At 38.5% G+C, this 19,234-nt stretch overlaps 2 protein-coding genes across 7 annotated transcripts in view; one reads left to right on the plus strand and one right to left on the minus strand.

The window, feature by feature from the left end:
• pappa2 (pappalysin 2) overlaps positions 1-13,193 on the plus strand; it is a 55,938-nt gene extending 42,745 nt beyond the window's left edge. For both annotated transcript variants that reach the window (XM_058393867.1, XM_058393868.1), the window contains exons 21-23: positions 770-841; positions 7,600-7,698; positions 12,594-13,193. In XM_058393867.1, coding sequence (XP_058249850.1) covers positions 770-841; positions 7,600-7,698; positions 12,594-12,701 — 279 coding nt within the window. In that variant the 3' untranslated portion in view covers positions 12,702-13,193. The remainder of the gene's footprint in view (positions 1-769; positions 842-7,599; positions 7,699-12,593) is intronic.
• Positions 13,194-14,614: 1,421 nt separating this feature from the next.
• Positions 14,615-19,234, minus strand: part of astn1 (astrotactin 1) — a 223,908-nt gene continuing 219,288 nt past the window's right edge. For all 5 annotated transcript variants that reach the window (XM_058395830.1, XM_058395827.1, XM_058395829.1 and 2 more), the window contains 2 exons: positions 18,408-18,591; positions 14,615-15,917 (listed from right to left, as the gene is read on the minus strand). In XM_058395830.1, the coding sequence (XP_058251813.1) occupies positions 15,680-15,917; positions 18,408-18,591 (422 nt within the window). In that variant the 3' untranslated portion in view covers positions 14,615-15,679. The remainder of the gene's footprint in view (positions 15,918-18,407; positions 18,592-19,234) is intronic.

The following is a 19,234-nucleotide window of genomic DNA, read 5'->3' on the forward strand; positions in this document are numbered from 1 at the left end:
CTGAATGGCACATTTTGCTTTTTCATGTTCAAAATTTGCTTCTCAAGTCCTCTTTTAAAGGCCAATTTCATCTACTTGTCTCCATACCAATTTGTAACTGATGATTTTGGTCAAAATGTTTATACAGAAGACAATTAAAATACCACACACTAAGCACTCAAGTCTCTCAAGGTATCAGGCCTTTTCCCCCACTGTTTATATCCATACTTCAGCACCCTTATATAAAGTGTGCTTTCCAGGAACGATATCCAGATTGCAGATTGAGTAAGTGCGTTGGAGGAAAGGTCATGCTAAGATAAGGTGATAAGGTACTGACTTCCAGGATTTTGATTTCGTCAAAATTATGTTAGGAATGGATACGATTTCAGTACGTCACTATGAATAGCTGTTCTTGGTCATGTCAATAAAATGTTTAAATGTTTAATTTGAGATGTTTAATGTTAAAAACAGAGGCAAATTTGTTTTAGTGTTTTCTGTTTATTTTATAGTTTTCTTTTTAGTATTTGATGTCCTTGCTATGTACAGTTGATGATATAGTATGTTAAAACTCTGTGTGTACATTATCACAAATGATTCCATAGTGACCAAACAATTGAGGTTTGGGTTAGTTTTAGGTACAGTTGCATCAGCTGGAGAGGAACTATTAAAGATGCTCATATCTGATCTGTTCGTATAGTTATATAAATTCACAATAACCTGAATGGATAATGACATGATATTTGTCTATTTCTCTGTGTGGATGTGCATATGTATGTGTTTATATGTACAGAGCATTGTATGTACGGGCACAATGAAATGGCACCCCAGCCCTGAGCAGATTCACTGCATTCAGTCTTGTGAGGTGAGTCTTATTTAGAGACTTGTAAATTATTGAGCAATCCTCACTGCCTACTGTAAACAAACTTTGTTATTGCAAGGTCTGCAAAACACCAGAACAGTCATAATTTGTATAATGACTGGTGCCGGAGTTCTGAGGTTATGAGTTTCGAGAAAAATACCTATCTCAGTTATTCATGTTTTCAAGATGTTTAATTTTGAAGAGATTTTCAGTTGGATCTCATCTCAGTGTTTACTTGCCCGATATGTCAAGTGTGCCACGGAAAATTTGATAAACTATGGTAGGGTCCACATCTGCTCCTTTTCAGCTGGGAAAGAACAAGTACTTTGATTGAGTTCTACCAGCTCAAAGTGGAGGCCTGGAGAACTCCATCATCAGTCGTGAGCGATAAGGCTGGGGTTGATTGTTTTATTTTTGAGAGCCAATAATATGTTCAGCGAGACTTGGCCAAGAAAGAGAAAGTTAAACCGTGTGCACAGAGATCAGCAACAATTCTGCATGAAGTTACAGTTGTTTATAGTGCCTTATATACACTGTCCAAAAGAATTATTAGAACTTTCATAAAATGAGCAAAAATGATTAATAAAATAAACATTGCGCACGATTAAAATTTCCACTAAAACAGCTACAGAAATCTCTTGCTTTAGCTCTAACCAAAAACTGCTTTCATTCTTTTTTTTCTTACTGGTATTTTAGTATTTCAGGTATTTAGTATTTCAATGTTTATTTTATTAATAGATCCCAGTAAAATTGTTTACATTTAGGCAGACACTTATCCAAAGTGACTTACATTTTGTATCATTTTAAACAACTGAGCAATTGAGGGATAAAGACCTTGCTCAAGGGCCCAGCAGTGGCAGCTTGGTGGACCGAACCCACACCCTTCCAATCAGTAGGCCAACACCTTAACCACTAAGCTAACACATAAAGGTTTAGGTCACCAATAAGATCAAGCAAATAAAAACTACACCAGGTTACGCATGTAAACCAGCTTCCTGAGAAGGGAATGAGATGCTGGGTCATGGCTGATGCTATGGGAACAATTAATTGAGGAAGATGTGTCTGAAACTCGGATAGGACACGTGACAAAGGGAATACGTGCCAACAAGTTCATATAAGAGTATCTAGTTCACATTACTCAAGTTTCTACTTGACTGAAGGAAGCACAAGTGGAGACTTCAGGTGTGGCAAATGGTGTGGCATCTGGTTCTCTTTCCAGATAACCGGGTTACATACATAACCTGGGGTAGTTCCAGTTTGAGGGAACTAGACACTATGCCATGGCTGATGCTATGAAAACACTAATATACCCACGGCACCATATGTTGGTTGATGTCTGTCCTAGAGGTTACAAAAGAGCACTACCAAACCAGGAACAAAAGATCAATTAGCCCTGAAGGACCTGGGACCATGGAGTGGTGTCCAGGTCCAGGTTATAGAACCGGATAAAAGTGTGCGAAAAAGACCGGCCTGCTGCAGCACAAATTTCTTAGAGGGGAACACCCCTGGCCAGGGCACTGGACGAGGCGATACCCCTAGTAGAGTGAGCTCTAACACCTAGAGGCAAAGCAATACTGCATGCCTTATAGGCCTGGGTAATGGCATCTACTACCCAGTGGAGACCAGATTGGAGATTGCCCATGTTCTGGCTCCCAAAGCAGACAAACAGGGACTCAGGGGGAAGGGGACAGAAGACTTGCGAGATGACTGGATGACACGTTCCATCCTGGGGTATAGCAAATTCTATGCAGATGGGGGTGACTGATAGAGCCTGCAGTTCTCCCACCCTTTTAAGGGAGGGCAAGGCTAAGAGCAGATCCACCTTTAGAAGGCAAGACTGCAGAAGCTCCAGCACTGTACTGACTGGGCAGTGAACCGGGTCCTGACAGCACTGATCACACCCGAGGCGAAAAAGCCTCCACTTCAGAGCATACAGCTTTCTAGTGTATGGAACTCTAGGGTTCAACAGGGTCTACACTAGGGTCTACACTACGCAGAGCACTTTCTGCGTCTTGGAGACAGAGATGCTTTGGCTAGCAAAATAGCTTTCACTGCTGACAGGATGGAAGCCACCAAGCAGGAGACAGACGTGTCTGCATCGTGGTGGAATACCAAACTACCCCCAAGAAGGTGGTTCTCTGAGAAGGAGAAAGCACACACTTCTCTGGGTTCAACTTGAGGCCTAGAGACCCCATATGAGCAAGCACAGCCCCTGGATGACTGGCTGCCATAGCCTTTGACTGGGCCAGAATGAGCCAGTCGTCCAGGTAATGCTTTGAGGTCTATTGTCACAAACTAGTCCTCTGACCTTATCTGTGACGTAATACATTTGAGAATGAGCATCTTGAACTTGAACATCTTCAGTGCACTGTTCAGAGCCTGCAAGTCGAAAATTGGATGCAGCCCCCCGTCTTTCTTGGGAACAAAAAAATACTGGTTGTAAAAAAGTGTTCATGCTACGAGGTTGTCTGAAAGAGGTATCAACCTCATGATTATCTCCCCAGCACCCTGAAACATTGAACTGACAGCTGCTGACCTGGGGTCAGATTTGAACAAGAAAAGGGAGCGAGGGCAAACAATGCCCTAGGGAGGATGCTCCTAGGGACCCTAGCACTTGGGCATCGGGGTTTCTTTGTGGCCCACCTGGCAGACCTAAGGTCCACTCTTGCCTGATGGGCCTGGGTCTGGGCATGCTGACCAGCCTCCCTAGACTTTGAAGGGGGGCACGGGCCTCAATATTAGCCCTTATTTCTCTTCTGAGCAAGCTGGGTGGGGAATGTGGGGTTCTTGCGGATGAAAGATAGCCCAGGCTGGTCACTGTGCAGGGGATAAATTCCCTGAATGCTGCTGTCTGGTGCATCATCTCATGGTGCCGGTCGACGACCGCCTCAGCGGATGTGGGACCGGAGCCACAAGGCGCAGAAGCTTGGCTGGAAAATAATCTGAGCAGGATCAAAGCTTGTGAAGAGTAAGCCTCTTGCAATGCATGCAGCCTGCTCCCCCAAGAGCCGACTGGGTGTGCTCCTCTCCCAAACAAACAATGCAAAGAGCATGCATGTCATTCTCCATGATAAAACGGGGACATGGATGCACACCCTTCTTAAACTGCTTGCTCGACATAGTATTGTTTTTTCTAATAGTTTTTTAAATATCTTCTCTTTTCCCTAGTCTAGACAGACAGGACAAAAATCGACACAAACATACATTTCCTGAAGTGTTTCTTGAAGACAAAGATGCTGGAGTAATGTGACATAGATGCCATTATATGAACTTGTTGGCACGTATTCTTTTCGTCAAATTTCCTATCTGAGACATTAAATTGGTGTTTGTGCACACAGAGCTTCAAACACAGCTTCATCAACGAAGCGTTCCCATAGCATTAGCCATGATGCAGTGTCGAGTTCCCTTAACGGGAACTTATATATGTATGCTTCTATTTTTATGCATTAACATTTTCACATACATTATGCTGTATAAAAATGTATAAAATGCTTATATGTATAAAAATGAACTTACTTTTGCGAAATCTTATGCTACAGTCTTATTTGTTCGTAAGTATCATTCAGTGGTTATGCATAACACAGTAATACATAGCTCTTGGACTGACTGCATATCAGAGGAGGTCACTCCTTCAGAAACAATGAAAACAGCTGTGCCTTTCTAAATGTGGTATAAAGTATAAACACCTCTCTTTCCACCCACAATTCATGGAATCCCTTTTGTAGACATTCCAATTACTAACCCTTTAAACGGCTACTGAGCAACTCAGTAGTGCTGAGATGCTTTGGACACATGATCTGTATAGCATGTGTGTAGGTCAAATATAAAGACTTATTGAAATTGGCTTATTAAATCTGTGGCTATGTAAAAATGAAAAAAAAATTAAAGAATTACATTTTAATTTGGATTTTTGTCTGTCAAGTGTAAAAAATAAAACTTATGGCATGCTTGCCTCTTACTTTCCTGGTCACTGGCATGGAAGTAGAAAGTATATAGAGTGAAAACCTGCTTTAGGGTTTGATAAAGTGATAAACTCTTTAGGTAAGTTACCTGACATTTTTCTAACATCCCAAAAGTATTTCCACTGGCATTGGGCTTTCTTGAAAATATTTCTAACTAGTTAATACCATAAATGTAAATGTGGTTAGGCTATTCATTTGCACCTGTTGTACTGTACAGGGATGAAGAATAGTGAGTGGTGAGTTGGTCTGTTGTGGCAGATTCTGTCTAAATAAATTTAGATAGCACTGTAGGATTTTTTGCCCTATAGTGTTCATACTTTTAAAGCATTTCTGAGCACAATCTACATCAGATTCCCGATATCATGTGATTTTTTTTTTTTGTGGTCATGTCCGTCTACTTCATTAAGCAAGACTCTGTTGATAATAAGACCATATAAGAACTTACTGTGCGGTTATGAATGGTCTTTGTAAAGTAAAAGTACACAGTGATCTAAGTAGAATAGTAGAGGCAGTAGTTCAGAGTGTTTTATGTACATTAGCTGAAAAATGACCTGCCCTATTTGCCTTGATGAAAACCTGTTTGCCTTCCAACATGATAAATGATACCATCATTGCACAGCAGGTCTCAAATGCACCAGAACACCAGGGCTTATTCAGATAGCTCTACAATTAAAATACCATGATAAGTGAAACTTTCTTGTCAGGAATTATTAGAGTAATAAGCAAAGGACCACCCCAGTGCCCACATCCATAAATTATTGATTTTAAGTATACTTTCCACATTTCTCTTCCTGAAGTTCACACATTCAATTTTAATAGTAGGATTTCCTCTTGGAACGCAATAGAGTAGCTTATTAAGATTCTTGAATGGCTTCATGTGTTAGCTGTTAAATAAAGCACCACCACGGACTATGACTTGAACCTTGAAAGAAAGCAAGTATTAAATTTTGTAGTGGAAAGTTCCTGGTACAGTCACATAAAATGCAGGAAGGCTGTTCTGTGATTTGCTTTCTAAAGACCATTAAGAATCTGGCAGTTGGGTATTAATGCTAAATCATTTTCTATATACAGTGCTCAGCGTAAATGAGTACACCACCTTTGAAAAGTAACATTTTAAACAATATCTCAATGAACACAAAAACAATTTCCAAAATGTTGACAAGACTAAGTTTAATATAACATCTGTTTAACTTATAACATGAAAGTAACACCCCACAACAAAAACTACTACATCTAGTATGGCCTCCATGATTTTTAGTGACAGCACCAAGTCTTCTAGGCATGGACTGAACAAGTTGGTGACATTTTGCAACATCTATCTTTTTCCATTCTTCAATAATGACCTCTTTTAGAGACTGGATGCTGAATGGAGAGTGATGCTCAACTTGTCTCTATTGGGTTCAGATCAGGAGACATACTTGGCCACTGAATCACTTTCGCCCTGTTCTTCTTCAGAAATCCAACAGTGGCCTTAGATGTGCGTTTAGGATCATTGTCATGTTGGAAAAGTGCACAACGACAAAGGGCACGGAGTGATGATGGCATCTTCTCTTTCAGTATAGAGCAGTAGATCTGTGAATTCATGATGTCATCAATGAAATGCAGCTCCCTGACACCAGCAGCACTCATGCAGGACTTGCTATTATTTTATTGTATAAAGGCACATGATCGAAAATAATAAGTATGATTCTTAAAACTACTATCGACTGTTTCAAGCCAGTATCCTAGGTGCCAGTTCATCAGTTCATCACTTGGATGCTGCAACAAAAGTGAAAAATCCCTTCAGGGAAAAATACAGAAGAAGGATTTCAAAGCTGAAGGATTTCATTAGATAGAATTTGTTAGATAACATATAAACATAATAAACCTACAATTTTTCCTGTCAAACAAAAGGCGGATGCCTTTTGCTAAGAGCGAAACAGAACATACAGGAGCACAATGTAAAGATTTTATGAGAATAAGGTGGTAAGCTTAAAAATGTTCTTGGGGAAACTCCAAAGATGACTAACAAATGTTTTTTTTTTTTTTGCCAATTATAGCTACATACAGAGCAGGCACTTGTCCAAGCTTGAGAAGTGGTTCAGCTTTAGACAAGCTTCCACTTCAAAAGTTTTTTCGGTAGTGCAGCTCTATACCTGTGGTCTGGAACTTTTACCTTCTCTGGAATATTCACATTTATATTTATTCACACATTCATGAAATGGCACATTGGTGAAGAAGACCTCACTCCCACTCACTCCTCACTCTCTCTCCCTCTCTTGCTGTCCTCCTGAAAAAAAGGTGTAAAATGAGGAGTTGACATATTTGATTTGTTTGATAAAATGTCAAGCAGCAAAGTGGTGGGAGGTAAAAAAAAAGAAAAAAAGGGTAGCATTCAATTCCAAGTTATTGCTAACATTTTTGTGTTAAAGCAGCGATGAGCATGACTGAACCAGAGGGTGTGTCTGTTTTTTTTTGGAGGTGTGGTTATGTGCTCTACCACAATTTAATCAGCTACCTTTTAATACAGCCCTGACGTACTGAATGGCTCCACATGCTGGAAGAAAGCCAAAGTTTTGGCATCAAGACACAAAAGCTTAAAAAAAGTGAATGAAAAAAACAACATTGTAGTCTGTTATGCTTCCCAGGTGAGGTGCATGGTGGTAGTTATTTGTGTTGAATAGTTGTGGTCAGTCTATCATCACACAAATGTTTACTGAGAAAATGCTGTAGCCAGCTGACAATTACAAAAATGTGCTATTGCTGGAGAGTTGTATTTTGAAGATGATAGTCACTAAAGCTAATTATCTTTCCTCTAAGCCATTTGGTGGAGATGGCTGGTGTGATACGATCAACAACCGAGCCTATTGCCAGTATGATGGAGGAGATTGCTGTCCATCCACACTTTCTACCAAAAAGGTAAGTTAAACCATGTAAACTGAAGCATTTCAACACAATGATTGTGCTGGAAAGCTAATAAACTATGCCTCACAAATGCCTTTTAATGGTTCAGTCATCAATGATTGCATCTTCCTCAGTGTCATCTTGCACTTCAAGTTTTGGCACTGTACTTTTTCATACAAGTCATCTAAGCATTCTTTTTTCATATTTGCTGAGGTAAATGTCAGGCTTTCGCACACAGAGCAGTGAGCTCAGGGGAAAGAGGGACTGGTGTAAATAAATGACCAGCCTAAACTGGTTTTATTAGGCCCAGGCCAGGTGTCAGTGGTCATGGGAGACTGTAAAATAGTGCTATTTAATGAGCAGATGCAGAAAGTGAAATAAACAGTGAGTGGAAGCATCCTGCCACCGTGTGTCCAGCAGGAACTGACGCTTGCATGTTTACACAGGCAGTGGAAATGTCGGACGTGTTGATAGCAGTACTCAATTTTAATAGCGTCTAGGATAAGTGCCAGAAGTGAGGACTGAAACAGGAGAATAGAGAGAGAGAGTGTCCTGCTCTGCAGTTTCTTTCTTGTTCAGAGAATTATGAGTATGACCAAACACATGCATGAATTATGTAGTGTGGAATTTTGATGCACATATTGATGAATCCGTCGAATGACCAGGTCAGGTTAGTAAGTTAAGTTGTCTTTATTTGTCACACAGTGAAATTCTTTCTTCACATATCCTATCCTTGGAGGGTTGCAGTCAGAGCACAGGGTTAGCCATGAAGCAGTGCCCCTGGATGGGTTGGGGGCCTTGCTCAAGGGCAGCTGGGACTTGAACCCCGTTCTTCCAGTCAACGACCTAGAGCCTTAACCACTTGAGCTACCACCGCCCCTAAAGATACTGCAGTTCTGACAAAACAATACAATAAATGGGTTTGCTAGATGTAATAAGTGGTTATTCTTGATGTTTTGTCAATTATCTGTGTAGTTGCATGAATGATGTGAGTTTTGCCAGCATTTATACGTAAAGTATATGTATACTTATAAAGTTCACTTGACCTTCTTGTGCACATGCACACACATGATAAGATCTTCCAAAAGTCACAAAGGAACATATGACATAGTCAGGATCTCTCCTTTCACGTCATATTCTCCACCTGGAGGAGATTCATATTGCTTGGTGTGTTACACACCTCTTGCAGTTAGACTCATTAGAGGGCCAATGGCTATATGACACTAGTTATGATGGCAAGTGCAGTGTCTCATCCAGATGTCTATTGTGCTGACTGCAGAAATGCTGAATACAACACAGCATGTTTGGCTGGCAAAGTTAAACCTGATTTAAAGTCAAATCCGATCCAGACACAACAGCTTAATTGGTTAGCTGCTCCCAAATTTCAGTCAGTGACAATCCAGAAAGCAATTCTCTGCTAATTATTAACAGTATTAACAGACACTGCTCAGCTCATATCCTTCAACAGAGCCTTCCTAAATGCCCAATTAATACATGTATTTATATTCATCTATTATTTGTATATTTTTTACCAACTGACATTGAAACAAATCAGCTTTACAGGAGTATATAAATTCAGTTTTAATATGCAAAAATTTATCCCTAATGAGCAAGCCAGATGTGACGGCGACACATGTAGGTAAGAGTACACAAGTTGATGATTTTGATGCAGAAGAATTGTGAAATTATTTTGGTCTTTCCAAGGGGAATGAAACATTCTAATTGCTGATCAGATGGAGTAATACTGCTATCTGCAGGGTTAGATATCAAATTGTCTGGTTTTAAATTTATAGTCAGATTTTTTTTGCCTGATATTTTCAACTTTACCACTGAAATAATTCATGGAGTAATAGCTGCTACTTATTTGTAATATGTGGTCATCTTATTCCTAGTTCATTTTTACTTTAGTATTGAATAAGAAGCTAGGATTATTTCATTATCTTCTGTTAGGGTGGAGAGACACGTTGATCTAGCAGCACTCTATAGCTCTGTAGGCTCTCCTAATATGCACTAATTTAGTTTGATTACCCTGGCTACTAGGTACTAGTTTTTTTCTCCTTAAATGGCGATACACCAATTAGAGAGGAGTAGAACATTGACTCTAAGCATTCAGTTGCTTGATGAAATACTGTGGGGTCTGATGGTGATTCAATCATAGCTGCTAACACTCTGCAGTAGCAGAAGTGAATGTATATTTGACACTGTAGCGAGGTGAGGTGCATATATTATGAATTAGACACATTTTAAAAGAGATGAGATAATGGTCTGAGATAGCTTCTGTCTGTAAAATTGTGACTATATTTTCTATTTTTAACATGAATGTTACTATCAAGAGTGCCAAGAGTGAGAGTGATCAAGAGCATGACCTTCATTATAAGTGGAATTTAGCATGGACACAACTGCTGTCCTTAGAGGGTCTTCTGGATTATCAAAATTAATATAAAAGTCTCTAACAATTAATGCTTTGTCTAAAGAAAGTAGCTTTGTGATGAAATCCCTATATTCACAAAGGAATTCAAAATATGGCCCTGGGGGTCTGTAAATAATAATTTGCGGAATCGACTGGGCAGACATATTTTTTTGGCTACATATGTCATGTTATTATAAAGAAAGTCAGGCAATGAAAGAAGTCCGTCCTAGTAAGATGATCTACATGAGCTTCAAATGAAAGACTGTAGTCAATAATCACTCCAAGGTCTTTTACTGCTGCACATACTGAAACAGAAAGACCATCCAGAGTTACTCTGTAATCAGAAAGCTTTCTTTTATCTGCATGTGATCCTACTACAAGCACTTCTGACATTTCAGAATTAAGTATGAGTTAGCTAGTAAGCAATGTCTAATGCTACTGCTACTGTCTAATATCCTTCACATTTTCTTCAACATTATTAAGCTGATGCTCTTCATCTAGCTTTGCTGGAAAAATATATAAGTGTATCATTAGCATAACAGTGGAAGCTAATACCATGTTTATTGTGTGTTATTCAACAAATAGTGGTGTATAGAACCCAAGTGTTTTACATTTATTTGCACATGGTTTATTATTAATACTGTATTTTTGCTCACTTTTATCACCCTGATTTCATTCTTAATACATTCTTCAGGCACAGTTTGCCCTGTTTAGTTTGCCATAGTCTTGGGAATCACAGGAGAGCATATAGATTGCCACAATTGACTGACACACCAATCCACCAACCAGTGTTTATACCATACGTTTTTTGTTATCTTTCAGAAAGCAGCCTAAATCAGATTTCCTTCATTATTAGTATTGTCCCCAGCTATCTAAAAAGGTGTTAGTCTGATCTGATACCTTTTCTGTTGTTGTTAACACATGACCTACTTTAGAAAGCTTTATTTCAGGCTGGACTTTTGTTACTTACATTCTTTTGATATCAGCCTGATATAATACAGTAACATTAGCTGTTCTATGTTTGAAAAGCATGGGTGAGTTCAGTTGCATGTTATTTTACCTAATATTTTCCAGACCTTTACAGTGGAAAAGTGAGATTTACAGCTATGGTGGGTTCACAAAGTATTCAGGTCCTTTCAGTTTCTGCCCACTTTATTGTATTACAGATTTAATTTCAAAATGGATTAAATGGACATTTTTGGCCATCAATCTATACATAATAACACATAATGACAAAATGAAAATGTTCATAGAAATTTGCACAAATGTATTAAAACTTAGAGCTCTCATTAAATATCTCATTAAGATAATTACCAGACCCTTTATTCAGTTACTTTGAAGAAGCAGATTTGGCAGCAGCATTGCACACCTTGATTTGGTGTTACTCCCATCGATCCTGGCTCAGTCCGAATGGATGTGGAGGTTATATGTACTGCCATCTCTGTGGGGTTCAAGTCTGGATTGGTGCAGTGAAGGACAGTTTGTGACTTGCCACAAAGGCATTTTGAATGTTTTTAAGCTGTATGCTTCAAGCTGTACCTCCACCCTAGTCTGATGTTGTGTCATGCTGGAGCAGGTATTTTTCAAGGGCCTCTCTGGCTGAATGAATTTGGCTGCATTTATTATTCCCTCAATTCAGAGCTGTCACCCCATTCCTACAGCAGAGTAACACCCCCATAGCCTGATTCTGTCACCACCATATTTCACCATAGGGATGCTATTACCACATAACGGTAGCAAGAGTGGCCTGTATCTTTCCCAGATGTAGTGCTGGCAGGTCCAGCTCTTCCATTTCATTAGATTTACACATTTTATTTTTAAAATTTATTTTATTTTATTTATTTTTATTTATTTATTTTTTTTTACAATTTGGGGTTCTTTAAGTGGAATTTCATTATAATGCCTGTATGAATTTACAAGACAACTTTCTTTCGATACTAATGGAGAATGATTGTGTATGAACAACTGCACAGCATTCTGTCTGTGTGAACCACATGGAGTGACAGCTCAGTGATTGTAAACATATTTATTTTGTATAGAAATACAGTAGACGTTTCCCCACAAGCTGACACTGTAAAGCTTCAGCATCTTTTTCAGTTACATCTTGTTACAACACCCTATAACAGGAAAGATAACTGTGTTTGTATCAGTATTCATATTCTTTAGGACACATTTTCTGTTAAATCTGAATAATCTATTTATATTCACTTGTATCAATAGTATAGATTAGTGGCCAATGTTCTTTACCACTTTACTGATGATCACACTACTGACAATCACACTTTAGTTTTGGTTATCAATAGACTTACCTCACTGATTAAGCTTATATTGCAGTAATACACAGCGGCAAACCAAATAATTACAGTCTGTTTTCCACACACTATTTTCACCTTTTCCCAGTGTGAGAGACTCTAAGGCCCATAGTCTCATAGTATAATCTGGTACTGCATTAGTTTTGGATATATGGCCATCTCCTAATGTGTATCTGAATGTGTGACAGGTCATCCAGTTTGGAGTGGACTGTGACCTTGACGAATGCACATGTCGTGACCCTGAGGCTGAAGAGAACAAAGGAAGAATGAGGGAGTTTAAGGCACAAGGACCATAGCAGTACAAATAGGAGAAAAATTAAAAGAAGACTTGGATAAAAACAGAATGTGGAAAAATATGGACAAAACAAATAAAACCAGCACAAATTGAAACATATAAACTTACCAAATCTATACTAACCAATCTTATACTAATCTTATAAATAGATATTTGGAGATTCTGACATTTATGTAGGTGTAGATATGGCCTACTTTTCTTTTTGTCTGATAAGCATTTATTCCCACCAAAAGTTCTCATGTTTTTTTTATATAGTATATATATAGATTATCTAAAAGAAATATTCAAATATTGTATTGATAGTGTTAGCTTGTTTTGTGCCACATGCTCTGTTAAGAAACCTTAAGACAGAATATATTATTGGTACTGACCTGTGTAGTGTATGCATGAATACTTTGAAAAGAAACAGATTTAATTATAACTGAAAGTGTATGACATACTCTAACACAACATTCTGTAAATGTATGGTTTTACTGATGTATCAGCGAAAATAAAGTAGATAAAAATCCAAGACTGAATCTCTCTCTCTCTCTCTCTCTCTCTCTCTCTCTCCAGTGTACCATTAACAGATACAGTACTCAATGCTCACAGCTTGTTAAATGTATTAGTTTTTGTTTCAACACTACATTCAGTGAATTAGTCTGCTTCAAAATTTAGATGTGCTATTGATTTATCAGCAGTTACATTTTTTTTTCATGTACATACATTTATCAGCACAACAAAAAGGTATAGATTCAGCTCTTGGGGGAATAAAATAAAATACAGCTTGCTACCTATATGTGAGCCAAGCTTTCTCTATTTATGAATACATACATCAGTATATTCAAACAATCGTTTGAAAATGTCTAGTTTTTTGTCTGTTCAAAATTGAGAACTTTACAAAACACTGCATTTGATAGGCAGAGTGGGAAAAAAGAAAAGAAAAAATCCTGCTTCTTATGGAACCAGACGGAACATCCGGTGAACATCTTATATTAATGTGTTATCTGATATGGAAATCAAAATCTGCATTATGGATGAACTTACCTTTTTTATGCACTCTTTTCAGCAATCTCTACCAGTTTGGATCGAATTACAAAGTGCAAATAAGACTGTGGGACACCATCTACTGTAACTGACAACAGAGCAGAGATTATTCTATAGTTTTATATATAGAAATCTACATTCTAAATATTTGTCTATCAGCCTATGGTTAGAGAGCGTACTTTACTAAACGGGCTCAAGAAAATAGACATTCACTAAATGGTTCTGTGTCTAAATCTACATCTGTTTGGAAGTAACACGAATACTTGTAGAAAGTGCTGGAATGTAGAATTCAATCCCTTGGCCAGGTATTTTCTCTCTAATGTCTGGCAAATAAATAATGTTTACACCTCGCTGAAATCTGATCATAACGTGAGCTAGATGATTTCCTGAGGTGGCTGACTGATCCAGTCAATCTATTGATCACAATGCGTGCTGTGCACATTTCTACCTGTTTTGATGTAATGACATGTTAATGAAAAGTGTAAATGGGCCTAAAGTTGTTCTAGTTCCCACTTACGTCAAGCATGCTTGATCAAAAAAGGCAGATTTGATCAGATTTGACTTTTGGAGTCATGCACTGGCACTACAAAGCTAACATGGCAAGAAATGAATGAGCCCCCCAACTGTCACAGAAAAAAATAAGTGCCAAAATCAGCACCCCAGACCACATTGTTTGGTGAAGTAATGGACATATCAGTATCACATCAGGATTAAGGTGTTCTGGCTTTTGTTGCAAAATATGTTTTATTCCAGTTCCGAGTGAGACAGGGTTTTATGTTCACAGACTAAGCAAGGTAACTCTGGAGGATAACTCTGGAAAGGTCGTTTCATGTAGATCTGCAAGACAGTTTATTTCACATAAAGACTTCAGCATAATTGCTAAACATATTAACTGATTAGTCAAGCTTTATTTTACATAACAGACTGTACAAACATAACACAATGTGGTTTGAGCTAAATTAAAAATACTCAAAGTTTTTCAAGCGGCAAAATGAGGCAAGAAATATAAGGCTATAAGCCAGAAAATGAAAACATATCAAATATTAATACGTGGTTAGATGTCTCTATATTGTGTCACATATTGTATAATGTATACACACACACACACACACACACACACAAACAGACACACACTCAACCTTCAAAATTGAATAATTATTTGAAAAAAATATTCTACATTTGATTTAGTCATGGGCTCAGGCATGGAATTCCATCGCTGTTATTTACTTCTATTTTATATACACCTGGTTGAATACATTTTCCTTGTAGCTCAACACCACAAAAGACCCAGTGCTGTGTCTGAAATCAGTCTTTTTTTCACTCCTCACTGTTCATTGTATACTGTTGACTGCAAATATATATCACCATGACCATCACTAGAAAAAGCAGTCAGTGACCTGAATTCAGCCAACACATCACCATTAAAGTTACAATTCTAATTTTACATATGACTTACTTAGACCTAAAACCACAAGAACACAGAAGTACTTAATGTGGTTTTCTGTATTACATACACCTGTAAAAAGTACCTGTCTTGGCTTTAGTGGTCCTGAAACAACCCTGTTTAAATACAGTTAAAAGAATTTTGCACTGTGGTATGTAGTGTGCTTTGGCTGTACACTGACTTTATGATGCACTCTGGATAATGCTGTAGTATACTGTCCAGGGAATGGAATTTATCAAATGGGTATTTCGATAAAATTAAAAAATGGCTGTGCACCAAATAGTCCACTTTTTAGTGAATAGGGAATGAATTCGGCCACGGCACTGGTTTGAACTTTATTTGTGGAGTAGCTGCTTAAGCAATGACTAACAGACTGGTACATTCCACTGATGCAGGAGGAACATTTGCTGTACAAACTTTAGAAACGTTTGTCCATATGAGGAGCCTTAAATGAACAGACTGGTGGTTCCTGCTGTGGACTCCATGGACATTATGATCCTGGATGATGTTCAGATTTCTTTAGGTTCTCCGTAGTCATTGTACATCACAGACAGCGTTTGTTCATCGCAAGATTTGTGCAGCCCTTGAGCAAGCTCCATCCAGCTGAGGCTGAATGCCTTGGTGTCTGTATAACGGCACGCCAGGAATTTGAGTGACGCTCGGCGCAGGCCAATTTTGGGTTCCTGAAGAAGCCCTCGACACCAGCCACTGAGGTCATCAAGCTGCGACAGAATCAGGCCTGCTTTCCTGCCATCACACAGACAAAAATTGCATGAGGTAATTTAACGCAATATTCTTCACTCAAATCGCGAATAATTAGGCATTATTAAAAATTCTGAAGAGCAATAAATAGGAAAAAGAGTTTAATAGGAAACCCCAAAGCTACTAAATATGAAGGACAGTAGAGTCGGAAAGAACGGAAAGAAACAGATAAATTCTATTCTCATTTTCAACAGCGTCTTGAAGACGTGGATGAAATGCATATCTTAAGGGAGCAGAGGTTAAACTCCAGTGAAAGCTGGTGAAGTTTTCAAAGGGCATTTGGAGGGAACACGTTTGGAGTGGGCATGAACCCTCTTGAAAAAGGCAAGTGGCTGAAATGTGATAGCGAGGGCATGGAAAGAGTGTCTCATTCCACAGAAATGGCCTCATTTCATCTGTGTGCCAAAACCAGAAGCTCAACATTCTACAGTATAAATACTGAAACCCAAAGTGCCAGCGACCGACAAGGTTTCTGGGTAGACTCAGGAAAAAGGACATTTTTTGAAAGCACAGAGAGAGTGCTTTTGCTATTAAAACATAGCTTGTGCTGTGCAAACAGATCATGCTGAGTTTTGTCTGACTGTTTTTAATAGAGGAACTGTCCAGACAGATTCATATGACATCCTAATATTAACCTGTTTGTCTTCATTTCCAGAGGCCGGATAAAAACGAAGCTCCAAATTTTTTTTTTTTTACTTTTCTTTGGCTGCCACCTTACAGAATATTATGATAGAATTTTAATGATATCAGAATTGGTAGTATTTTGAATGAATAATATTCCTGTTTGGTAGAGAGATGTCATCTAGTCATTCTTCGGAATGTATTTATGTTTCTAATATCTTGCCACATTTCAGTGGTTACAGGAATCTGGATGTTTATTTGCTTAAGACAAAAACCCTGCGGTTTGTTATGCTTTAATTTTTCATGAAAGTATGTTTCGGTCTCCAAATAGCAACGGTTGTCACCATAAATCCCAGCATGTATGGAAGTGGAAAATGGCCTCTCATTTCCAAGGTACATTTTCAACCTCTTGCACTTTGCCAGGGCCCCTCTCTTTTTATTATTTCAATTCTGTTTCTTTTTCATATCCACTAGTCTGGTAGGAAACAATCAGCTGCGTTCCTCTGACACCCGTAGCTGCAAAACAGACTGACCCCAAACATGATACAAATCTTTCAGAGCTTGGCCCAACACATGTTACTGAGAGAATCTCTTCCTGCTGAAAGGTATGCAGTTATCTTCAAACTATTACATGCCACCGCGAGCTCCTGCCATTCAGTCCCTGCTTAAAGCTTGTGGAATAGAGTTCGTCTCCCTGCGGTGAGCTACAGTGGGCAAAAAGATCTCTAAAAACAGAAAGCCCACACCGGTGTCATGCTATTAGTTAAAAACAGCTCCATAGTGACGATGGAGAGGTGCTCAGTCGGAAAGACACATTCAGTGAGACGGTGCCTGGCTCCGAAATCACACAGTGTTGCATGATGTGCCTCAGGAGACTAGAACTCATCCGAAGGGAACTGTAACATACAGACGTGGTTCTTCTCACCACTCCTTCCATATTCTGTTCTCCTGCCAACATGGGTTTATATTTGAGCTCGGGTCAACTGGGTGACTATTATTCAGTATTATGATTAGCTGAAGAAAATGACTTTTAAATGGCCCATGCTGTTTGTGAGGGAAACCCAAGTGATTTAAAGACGTTCAAAACAAGGGAAGCAGGGCTGCATAGGGGAGTGTGTGCGACTGTGTAGAGATACATCTGGGGAGAACAAAGTAAATACACAGGATTTGTGAAAGCATAGACCGTTATATTTATTTATTAACTCACAATAATCAGCGGATCTTTGGTGTAAAGCGTAGTAAAAATGATGCATTGAAAAACCACATTGATTTGGGGATTTTGGGTTTATATTCATCACTGTCTTTTCGGAATGCTTGTTTATCATGGGGTGTGAAGCAACCTGTTGCGAAAGTTGTTTTTTTTTTCTTCATTATAGCCACATAGAAGCAAAAATATTAAACAAAGTAAACCCTTCCAACATGGAAATGATTAGAAAATTAACTTTTAATGCAGTACTGAGGACTTGAATTGTTGTACTAATTGTTCTTCTGCTCCTATTGTGCCTCTCCACAGTAATGTTTTAAGCACATAGCTGTGTTTATAAACCATTTACCCATAAAGCCTAAAATGTTAGGTTAAAAGCTGGAAATTTTATTTCTTGATGATGGAAAGGTTTCCCATTATGCTAGTGGGCGTACGTCACAGAGACCAATGATTAATGGGGTTTAATTACTTTGCACGTTTGCATTTTATTTGAATGACTTACACCAGCCATTTCGTTTAAATTCTGTATCTGGGATCTCGTGTTTACAATGAATATGTTGCAGAGTAAGTTGGTTGAATAAGTTGGATTTCCTCCTAGCTTTGTTAAGCAAAGAGTGAGAGAGACAGGAAGATAGGAAAAGAGGTCAAACCTGGGGCCAAGCTCATCCTCACAGCGCCAGGTGAACTCCCCAAAGCTTTCATAGCGCTGGTTGTAGTGGTAGAGGACGCGGTGCAGCGTGGGTGAACCCAAATCCATCAACATGTTGTAGGCTGTCTGCTGCTCCTTCCCACTTGTGTAGCCATTGAACAGGTTGTAAATTTTGTCTGCTATTTCTAAAAGAACAGATGTGGGAAGCATAAAAAAGGGAGACTTATGTGATTTATAGTTTCTAGTTCATTTATATATGCATAATCTTTAGTTCATATAAAATAAAAATTAATTTCTTTTCTGGTAGAGATAAACTGATTTTTGTTTTGGAACATACTTTTTATTTATATTTTATACTTTATTTATCTTTTTTTCGTTACTGAAACATCCAGCATGCTATCTGGTATGAGGCCACACAGGCGTGAGTAAACAGTGATTAGACCTGTGGCCAGGAGTTAAATCAGGATTTAGGATGTGGGGGCCTTGCTACTATCATTTGTGCCAAAATTGTGGAATTAATACTATTTATGTGTTATTACAGGAAGGACTCAACAGTGATATCGTGAAAAGGTGAAACAAGATGTTGATATCTGTGTTAAAGCCTCAATGGAACTTGACTACAATTTGCGGCTGATTTTTCACATATGCAGTGTTTAACTTCTCAATGTGGTTGATTTTAGTCAGGAGAGAGAACATAGGTTAAGAACTTAACCAAGAATTTAATCAAACAAGCTGAATATTTTGGATTGGAGGTTGTGGTTAAGGTGTGAGCTGCAAGGGTTACCCGTAAATTTGTGGCATAAAATGATCAAATATATTTCTGGTATT

Source organism: Hemibagrus wyckioides, linkage group LG07 (genome assembly GCF_019097595.1).
Source record: "Hemibagrus wyckioides isolate EC202008001 linkage group LG07, SWU_Hwy_1.0, whole genome shotgun sequence".
Classification (NCBI taxonomy): domain Eukaryota; kingdom Metazoa; phylum Chordata; class Actinopteri; order Siluriformes; family Bagridae; genus Hemibagrus; species Hemibagrus wyckioides.